The sequence below is a fragment of the Diabrotica virgifera genome, chromosome 9 (assembly GCF_917563875.1).
Source record: "Diabrotica virgifera virgifera chromosome 9, PGI_DIABVI_V3a".
In the NCBI taxonomy this organism is placed as follows: domain Eukaryota; kingdom Metazoa; phylum Arthropoda; class Insecta; order Coleoptera; family Chrysomelidae; genus Diabrotica; species Diabrotica virgifera.
In genome coordinates, this window is record NC_065451.1 from 91900814 (window position 1) to 91911886 (window position 11073).

Consider the following 11073-nt stretch of genomic DNA (forward strand, 5'->3'; position numbering starts at 1 on the left):
AAAAATAACAAATATAAAATATAATCTAAAGTTTGTAAGACAAAGATACATATGGAGAAAATATTAGCGACACACCAACAAATCAAAATGCCAGCAAAATATATAAATAATCAAATCAATAAAGTAAATAAAATACCTAAATACTGAAAATAACTTCTAGTTAGGTATAAAATATAACCACACTAGAAAAAAAAATATATGCATATATTCAACGATTAATAATTGTACGCGCAAACGCACTACCATTGGTAGAAGGAATAAAAATTTAACTAATAGAACATAATGTCAGTTATGTATACTCAATCTAAATACATAAATAAGTTTCCAATAAAAATACAAAATCCAAACTAACATATGAGCTGTACCACTAAAACTAAAAATGAGGTATCGAAATAAACTAATCAAAACCAAAAGCAGCATAAGTCTACCTGTTTAGTATTCGTAAAGTTTTAAAGACCAAAAATAACTCAGAAGTAACATGTATACAAAGATATCAAAAAGTTAATAAAACAGAAAATTCCAATAAAAGAAAATTGAACTAAAAGAACTACTGTCTTAGAACCAAAAACGGTTGGCCCCACGTTGGGCGCCAGTGTAACAAAAACCGAGAAAACTTCTGTTGGAGTGAAAGTAAAAAGAAAGGTATAGGTACTCCAACAGAAGTAAGGAAAAAATAAAAATAAAAGTACTACTTTGCAGTCGTAGTTGTGTCTATATTGAAAATAGAAATGAAGAACTACTTTCTACTAGGTAGTTGAAAGTAGTAAAATGAAAATGAAGGGGCTTCAGCGGTGAAGCCGTAGTAGGAAAAAAAATAAAAAATACTACTAAAGTGCAGTAGTACTGAAGAAAGGGGGATTAGAAGGGATAGAAGTAGAAGTGGGAAGAGACAGAGGCACACTGAATAGAGTTGGCTAGCAAGAGATGCAAGAAAACCACTTGACACTCAAGGATGGATACGGCTCGTTTGCATGCCTGTCGAAGAACAGTAGCTCTATATAGATAGTAATGATGACTAAAAGATGAAATAATAAAATAAGAATAATGTACTGAAACTGAATGAAGATGGATAATTGCTAAAGACGAACAAGATAAATAAATCTAACAAATCATGGGCGCCATGAAAATGATCTTCGATCATTTTCCCAAGTATCTTATACTGCTGTCAAATATCAAATATATCAAACCTGTAATAATGAACATAAAGGAGTAATAAAATAATTGATATACAAAATAAATAAATATTTATTAAAAATAACTGCTAGATCTTTGACAATCTCTGAGTTACATAAAGTGCATATCATGTGACTCTAAAATGACATAAGTTATACAAAAGTTATATCTAAGATAACAACAATAATGTTATCTGTTACAAAATTACAGGTATAAGTACCTCTCACTAACATATAGGGTACAAAATTACATAAGTCTTCTACCAAATGGTTATAGTACGCCCGCTACGTACAACTAAAGGAAACTGACAAAGATGAAAATACTACAAATAAATAGGCCCAAGCCTCACTAAGGGAAAATACAATAATGAATAAATAAAGTTAAATATACAAATGAATAAAGTAGAAATGAAGTTGAGATAAATACCGACGATGACCTAAATTAACCGAACAAACGGAATAAAGCGAATAACAGTAAAATATTTGGGAAACAAGCTAGTAATATTAAAAAATAAATTTACCCGAATTACATAAACCAATATCAAAGCAATAATAAAGTATTAAAAACCTAATTTTCTCTAGGCTTATTCCTGTGCACAAGAAGTTACCGTAGATACAAAGTTTGGGAACCAAATAATCTAATATACAAATATGTCAAAAAAAAACCAGAGGTAACCTAAATCTGGAAAAAAAACATAGTGTATTTAACAGATAGTCTGAAATATAAAAAAACCAATAGTTACTAAAACACCTCACTAAATGTTCCCAAACGAGGTTGCGGTTGCATCCTAGAAAATGATGCACCAGGATGGTGCGACCCCATGACTCCTGTAGGCCCAGGTGCCAAGACGAAAATTGAGCTGGAACGCTCCCATAGCTTGCTCCCAATTAGACATACTCCCTGGCGACTTATGGTTGGAGATTGGCCTCACGGTGTTTCGAGGTGTTTTAAGTTCTCACATGGGTGGCGTGTGATACGATGATGTTGTGCAGAAATCCCATTGGATTAATTACTTATTCCTTCCACAAATAAGTTTTTGGTGATCCAAACTCCAAAATTCACATATTGGAGGTCTAACCTCTAAATTTGACCTACTATTTGCACACGCCACCCATCCATGCTCGTTGAATCTCCAACCACAAGTGCCACGTGCCACGGAACTTCTCCCTCACCTTCCAAGAGGAGCATCTCAAACGACCACAGAACATGAATTAAATGTCACGGAACGATTCTACAATTGTTCCGCAGACGTCGACGTGTGACGTCACATAAGTGGTCCTTTACGAGAAAGTTACAGAAATTAATTGGGAGGTCAAGAGAAAATAATTATAAAAAATAATTAAAGAGATAAAATTATATTATAACGGGTGGACCGTTACAGGGGGGCAAATCCAAATCTAGCATTACACATATGCCTGTATGTATCACCTTTTGATACACACCCGAATAGAAATAGCCGTTTTCGGTAGCTTTTTTCTCCTCTACCAATCTCTTAGAAACGACCGGACCAGGCCGTAATGCAAGCGTTTGTAACCGCACTTTGGGTCAAAATATGTGTTGTTTCGTCACATACCGTAACGTCTCTCCTGTAAAATAGAAACCAGCTCTAGCATATTATGTGTCTGCTTCTGAACCTCCCCAGTCCTTAAATGTTTGGAGACGACCCTCGTAAGTACTTAAATGGTAAAATTGTTTAAATGCTTTTACATACATACAAGTTGGCTTATGGGCTTCCATTGGTTTGCTGCTACTTTGCCAATTATGCAACCGTGTGTTGCAAAAACAACACAAGACCACGTCACTATTCCCTGTGTAACGGAATCCCGCTAGGCAAAATTCCAGGGGTTGAATACAGGGCCGGATCTACATATTCTGGGGTCCCCTGCAAGAAGTCCTTTAGGGCCCCCTATACTGACTTACCACAGGGGTCCCTGGTATGAAGGAGAGGGGGGCGTGTGAACCGTGAACCATATAACTTCACTGCCCACCCCCGGACCCTCGGCCCGACGGGATTATGGATGATAAAATAACTGTAAAGGGATCAATAGTTTTAGTTTTTTTTTATGTTACTATATTCTAAATTTTCTCGTGACTGGTCTGATTGTTAGATTTAAGTCTGAAAATAAATTAAGTCTAAATCTCTGATCTCGGTCTCCTCTCATTTGACCTTGTGAGTAAAGCCTCCCAAAGATGTATAACCAGCACAGAAGGTAATGGTAAGAAGATGTAATGGATGTAATGATCCCAGATGTATGGTAAGAAGGTAACACTTTTTCAAAACAAATGCAGAAGTAAATGAAATATAAGTCCAGTTAAATAAATAATACATAGTATGGTTGCACAATATTGAAACAACCTTAATTGAAAAGGTAAATAAAACGAATAATTTAATATTCACATATGAATGTTTATTTTACACAGAATTGGTGTAATACAATAATACAATTTTCTTACATGTTAGTTTGTTTGCAACATTTTTAAGTTAAACGAGGCAACATATTAAATAATTCTTAATGAAAATACACCTCTTTTAAAATAAGTTTGCGAAAATTGTTGTTGAAAATTATAAATTTCTTTAAAAATTTCAAATACACTTTTTGATATACTGCACAAATTTAAATTTTGATGATACATGAAACTGCTTGATTTAGTAGTATGTTTGGAAATTATTTTAAGTTAAATAAGCCAATATCTAGAATAATTGGTTATGATAAAATTAAAAATACTACACTGCAAAAACTTTCCTTCTAAATTTCATTTCTGCAAAGCATTGCACTAACGTACGCTTGTCTAGTTGTGAGGCTTCTCTTTGGTTTATCGCCAACATTCCAAGATCGCTAAGTCTGTCTTGTCCCATTGATGTTCGGAGATAACATTTAATTCTTTTTAGCACTGAGAACGACCTTTCTGCAGATGCCACTGTTACCGGCAAAGTCAAAAATAACATTAGAGCAGTCTGTACTTCTGGAAAACTTGTAGCTAATGTGTCAAACTCAATCATTAAAAGTGAAGCTAAGTCATAAACCGTTTTCAGTTTTGATAGCTCACATTTAAATCCACTTTGAAGGGATATAAGTTCAAGAGGTAGCGATGGCCCTATGTCTTTTTCGTACACTCTTTGCAATTCTCCAGCTTTTTCAAAGATTTCTTTTTCAGTTAGCTTGACCAGAACTGTTGGAAATAAAACAGAAAACAGCTGGACAACATCTCGAACAGAAGAAAAGCGGTCCTCAATTTGACGATTGACTATGTCCAAAACAGCGTAAAACACTTGCACTCTGAAGGCCTCTTCACCACTTGAAAACCTGAAATCTGCTAGTTCATCAAAGTGTCGTTTTCCTTTGCGCTGCCTGCTTTGAGAAAACATTGGTTGTACGTTCCATTTACGTGCTATAAGTGTGGCTTCATCTTTGTAGGCCTCGTAATCTTCCCTCATTTTCTTGAGCTCAGTTTGACTTCTTTCAAGTACTCTGGCAGCTTTTTCTAAGTCTGTTTCCTTGCCTTGAAGAAACTTAGACGTGATGTTTAGCTGTGTAAAAATCTTGGACAACACTACTGTCAGCATTACAAACTGAAAGTTATCAAGGGATTTTGCAAGTGCTTTAGCTTCAGAAACTTCTTCTTGCTTGTTACTCTCAAGTATAATCTTCGTAAGAGCTTTCATAATGTCCAAATACCTTACCTTAACTGCTAAAATCGAATCATGTCTTGATGCCCACCTAGTTGGATTCAACTTCTTCAATGTCACTTCAGATTCACCCGTTAATGACGACAAAATGTCCCACCTCTTAATGCCGAGGCCGAAGAAAACATAAAGAGATTGCAGAGTTGTGAAATAACTGTCCACTGCTCTCACTTCCTTAACAGCATCATTGATGGCAAGATTTAAATTGTGCGCATTGCAGTGTACATAAACAGCAAGTTTTTCAATTTCTTGAAGTCTTTTCTGCACACCTGTGTATGGTCCTTTCATAACCGACGCACCATCGTAGCCTTGTCCTCTGCACTTGTGTATATCCAAGCCCAGGTTTTGTAAACAGTCAACAACTTGGGTGGAAAGTCCAAGTGCAGTTGCGTCTTTTACATGGAAGAAACCAAGAAATGATTCCTCAATACTTAATTTCTTATATTCTTCAAAATTACCATCTTCGTCTTGCCTCAACTCTTCAAAGAAATTCGTATAACGAATCACAAAGCTCAACTGGTCTTTCTTGCCAAGATCTTGTGTTGTATCAACAATAAGTGAAAAAAACCTTGCTTTGTTGATGTTTTCAAGGAGCTTTCCTTTCAATTTTGAAGACATACAGTTAATGATTTGATTTTGTATGTCATGACTTAAGTATCTAGTGTGACCCTTCGGCATGCTTACAACCTGTGCCATAACAGTGTCATACTTGGCCGACAGTTGTACTAAAGATAAAAAGTTTCCCTCATAGTTACCGTTATGCTCTTGAGAATCTCTAAAAGCTAGTGAATTTTTAGCCAACGTAAGGCTAATATCAAAAAGTTTTTCTAAGACCTGTGCCCAAAACAGATCTTGAGATTGTTGTTCTGAATCTACCAACTTATTTATTTGTTTGCTACATTTCCATCGATGGAAAGCTTTACAAGCGTGAATGTGATTTTCTGAAGTACTGTGAGTTTTGATTTTTTTTGATAAGCCTTGCCAATCTTTCAAACCAGTAACCCATCCGTGGTTAGTCTCGCCCAAGTCTGAAAATAACCAACACGGCAAACAATACGCACAGTCTTGAAGTGTTGAGTAGTTCAGCCATTTGACAGAATTAAGTTGACCTGCTTTTGGATCTGTATTATAGTAAAATGAAGAGAAAGACCTGTTTTTGCTATCTTTTGGAAATAGCCCTTTTGGCTGACAACTTCCTGTTTTTACTATAAATGTTTTTAGTGTGGTCGATAAATTGATTTTCTCAAAATGACCTTTGTCTGTGGGATTTTCTTTGCCTAACAATGAAGCTATAACCTCAGCGTCATGATCCCTCTCAATATCAAGAACTGTGTAAGTTGACTTACCAGCACTGGGACCTATTTTTCTGTCTTCTTTACTTTTATCTTCAATATTACCAGTTTCCAGTTCCAACATAACTTCATCCTCATCCTGAATATTTATAATTTGGCAATCCAACTTACTGCTGCTGGGTTCGGGTTGTACTTCGTCTTCTCTTTCTGCTTCATCTAAATCAAACAAATTTTGTTCAGAATATTCCTTAAGAATGAAAATAACGTTTATAATGGAAATGTTATTTCTGTGTGTGCAATATGCAGACGATCGTTAGCGAGTGTAAAGGGCAGTGGCGGCTCGTGGAATTTGAGCAGGGAGGGCGCAGATAATAACAATTGCACACAAAAATTTGCCCTCAGGGATTTAGTAGGAATTTGATCAGGGGCAGCGGGTTTTCATTTTTCTATCGGGTGCAAAGTGGATTTCCATTTACTATTTGAACGGTGTCTTTGCAATTTTTTCCCTAGAATGTTTGCTGAGAACTATTGTAGGTTTATATACGCAGATGGGCAAATATGACGGCAAAGCTTTTGACGCGGCAAACGGTTTCAAGTTCGTAGAAAACATTAAATTGGCGTTACGCAGGTAAACGCAATGAAGGGCAATACTCAAATAGGGGCAATAATTTTTACGATGGGCTGGTCGGCAAATGTCTCAAATTATGGGAAAAACCAACCTTACCGACTTTCGGCTCTGGTCAAAATAAAATAGTTAGGTACAACTTACAGGAACTAGGTACCTACTACATATTTAAATTTTCAAATACAAACAAATTTGATTTATAATAGTTTAATAGTTCTATTCAAGAAATACACTACGACATTGCGTTCATAATAATTAATACATTACAATTACTTTTTAAAATTAAAATCGGCTCTACGGTCTTTCATAGCAATAAATTTTTCCATAACTTTTTCCTCGAAATCATTGATCCCATCATGAAGTAAATTTCAGTTTATGGACATCATAGCTAGGGCATTTAGTCGATCATTAAGCATTGTGTTTCGCAAAAATGTTTTTATGCGCTTAAGGGTTGAAAAACAACGTTCCGATTCTGCAGTTGTCATTGGAGTTGTCACAATAATTTTTAACACCATTATTGTTTCTGCAAAGGTTTCGGCAAGATTATTCTCTAACATAAACGTGAGAATGTTCATAGCTCCAACAATTTCTTTTAAGTCTGGCCTCGAATATATTACTTCTAATTCAGTCTTTAATCTGGTCTTGCATAACACGGGATAACAAGTAGTTACAGCATCTAGAATATTAACTGGAAAAGTTTTCGAATATTTTGAGTACATGTCTTTGTTGAATAGTTCAGCCGCTTGCAAATGGCCCCGATAAGAGAACCTTTCCTTCATTTGTGTTGTTATTACATCACACACCTCCTTGGCAATAACACTTCGCATATTATCATCAGTTCTTCTTCTTTTAGCACTTTCAAAATTTGATTCAACACTTTCTTTAATTTCATCAGTATCATTTCGAATGTTGGTAATACTTTGCTCAAAAATTTCTAAGTCCTTCTTCAATTCAACACTGTCCTTATTTCTTGATTGGAGTTGATTATAAAGTATATCGACTTGCGGCAAGACTTTATGGAAAATCGTTAACCAAAACATAAATTCTGGATCTTCTAACGCTCGCCTCAAGCCAGAAGCCTCATTGGAAGTAACACTCTTTTCACATCTGTCCTCGACCTCTTCAAAAACTTCTATAAGTTTCTCACGATTTTCATATACAGAATTAACCGTACGAATATTATAGTTCCATCTAGTGACGGCCACTCTCGGTAATCTTTTATTTACTATTTCTTCTAAAATATCGCATCGATGGGAAGAATTTGAAAAAAACGCTGGGATAGCTGATAGATTATTAAAAAACACTCGCACTTTAGGGTTTTGCGATGCGGCTTTCTGCATAATTAGGTTTAATTGATGGGCATAGCAATGTATAAAATGTGCACTGGGATATTTCTGTTTAATTTGGATTTGAACACCGCTGGCAGAACCGCTCATAACATTTGCACTATCATAAGTTTGCGCTATTAGTTTTTGAGGAGTTTTTAAAATTAACGGATCTATTTCGTTTTCAATGCAGGTTTTTAACCCAGCTGCTGTTTTATCCATAACCCTTAAAAAGCCCCAAAAATTTTCATAAATGGAATCTTCGTAGAAATACCGTAATATCAATACCATTTGACAATTATTTGAGACATCGGTGGTTTCATCGCATTGGATAGATAAAAAGTCGGCCTTTTCAATTTGATGGGAAATTTCTTCCCGACAAACTAGTAGCATACGGTCCAAAATATCATTTTGTATGGTCTTGGAGGTTCCTTTAAACACAGTTGCTTTCTGTAAATGTTCTTTAAGTGTAGCATCCAACTCTGCAGTAAAATCTATCAACTCTCTAAATATTCCTCGATTTTCAGATCCCTCGCTTTCGTCATGACCTCTAAGTGCTAGTTCAAAAGAACCGCAAAATTTTACACAGCTAATAATTCTTTTCAAAATGTGTCGGTTTTTTCTGACTTTATTATTGTGTAGTACTAAAGACTCCCTGTATGCAGAACTCAATTGTGTTAAAATATTGACTTTGCCAAGCAATGCGAACCCTGTGCATGAATTAATATGACCACGAGACGATTCATGTTTTTTTATTTTTGCAGGAAGGTGGTGAAGATCTTTTATCCCTGTTCTTGCCCAATTTCGGTCCATCCCTGATCCGGCATTGTAAAGTAATAAACACGGGAAACAGTACAATAAATTCGAAACGTCACAACCACAAATCCAATTATTTCTTGTATAAATGTCTCTTGAAAAATGGCGGGTGAAACTTCTGTTTTCTGCTTTGCGTTCACTAATTTGCGTTAACTTCAAATTTGGCAACGGCCTGCCCAATTCTTTAATTTTTAACTTATCTTCAAGTGGCAGATTGGAAAAGTTCGTATTTAATATATTATGAACAGTATTCATGATGCTAAAATAAATTCGTTCTAATTAGCCCATGTGTTATAATATGAAAAATATGTGTACTTACGTAATAAGAATAAGTGAAACTTTAAACACTACTACTGCAAACTTTTCCACTGCTTTCGCTTTATTGTTGTCAGAGATAACTGCTCGCAAAGCTTCTTGCCGCGTGCTTTCTTGCTCACTCAGGCCGCTAAAGAAGTGCGGCCAAAATGCAACATCACGCAACGTCTGAAGATGAGTGGGAGTGTTGGTCGACCGTCCTCGATTGCTATGGTTACGTGGCCGCACTTCTCTTGCGCCCAAATATCGTGCGTGCCCTCTCAACGTGGTCTCAACCATCGCCTACGTCCTATAAAGCTATGACAAGCTGGTTGAGCGTCGGAAAAATATCAGACAGTGTTTTTATGTGAATTTCAACAAATTAAAATTAGAATAGAAAATGTTGAAATTGGTTGTATCAGAATTTTTTAACCAACATTATATCTGGGAGGGCGCGCGGCCATGCGGCCTCAAAGAGGAGCCGCCACTGGTGAAGGGGAAAGTGAATCTCTAAATGAAAACGAAACTGAAACAAATCTTCCTACCGCCTAATTTTGTTTGTAAAATTTTTACTAGAAATGTTTGAAAGAAAATCTACCAAACATTATATGTTTTTGAAATCAGCACAAAATTTTGAATAAAATAAAATAATAATGAAAAATATATACAAAAGAAGTATGCCACGCTACAGTACTTAGAACTTCATGTACAAATTAATGATTATAGTTACCTGCTAACGTCTTTTCATTGACTTTTTTTGATGACAGAAAGTAACTTTCAACACTTTTATTAGTTTTTTTAACTGTTCTTCTTAGTAGTATAGCAGACGGGGTTCTAACTCACTTTGGTAACCTGTCCATCAGGGTCTCCGAAGCTGATGGACAGAAGAGCCTCCTTTGACCTTGGGGGTGTACAAGAATTACAAGAAGTGATCGTCAATGACCAGAGGGTTGTAAGAAGTGGTCGCTTATCTCTACATCTCTTCTTCTTTCCCGAAGAATTGTCACCTTGTCACCTGTCTCACCTGTATTTTCTTTGTCTTAAATGTCATGAAGAAGTAAAAGAAGCGGTCGGCAATGACCAGAGGGCTGTGTATTTGACCACCTTGTATATCGAGTGCAAAACTCATCGCTTATCGCTTCATCTCCTCTTCTTTTAGTTAAATTTGTACAGGGTGATCGAAATTTGAGACTTTAAAATTGTTTTTGTAGGTGTTGGTGAGTAAAAAAAAGAACTTGTGTGACTTGCTTAGTCGTATCCAACCCAGCCTAGCCTAGCCTAGCCAGATAGAAATGTTTTAAATTTGGAACTTAAAGAAAAAGCAACGTACCAAATCTAAAAGTTTGAGGGAAGTTAATGGTAGAAAAGAAAAACAAAAAATAACTATAAATATTTATTAATTAGAAACAATACAAACTATACAATATACTTAACTAAAATTAACCCTATGCAGCTCCACCAACGGAAAAGGTAACTGCCGCTCTCTTGTCCCAATTGGAAAGTCTCTGTCGTTGTGCAACTCTATTATCCGGCGACGCCCCTGTGGTGGTTGAACTGTAGGAACGACACCTGCATACCTGCTGCGTTCCTCCTCGTTTAATCGGTCAGCGGCAGTAACCTGCTGCTGATGGTGGAACTGTACTACAACGTTTTCAAGACCCATTATGTTCAGTTGTGGTAGATATAATGCAATTCACACATCGGATTCAATTTATATAGTGTAACTGCATTTTTATATCAAAAAGGTTAAGTCGTACGTAAATAGATTTTTATTCTGCAAAATGTAGCTAATTATAATTTTCAAAATCATCTTGTTTTACTGATTGACGTCAATATAAATGATAACTGCATTTTTACGGGTCA

General features: G+C 35.9%; 1 protein-coding gene across 1 annotated transcript; it reads right to left on the bottom strand.

The window, feature by feature from the left end:
* Nucleotides 1-3898: 3898 nt before the first annotated feature.
* On the bottom strand, nucleotides 3899-10873 carry LOC126891113 (zinc finger MYM-type protein 1-like). The gene is made up of 4 exons (XM_050660292.1): nucleotides 10655-10873; nucleotides 6065-6397; nucleotides 5197-5692; nucleotides 3899-5127 (listed from the first exon to the last, which is right to left on the bottom strand). The coding sequence occupies exons 1-4, from the start codon at nucleotides 10871-10873 to the stop codon at nucleotides 3899-3901; spliced, it is 2277 nt and encodes a 758-aa protein (XP_050516249.1).
* Nucleotides 10874-11073: the final 200 nt, after the last annotated feature.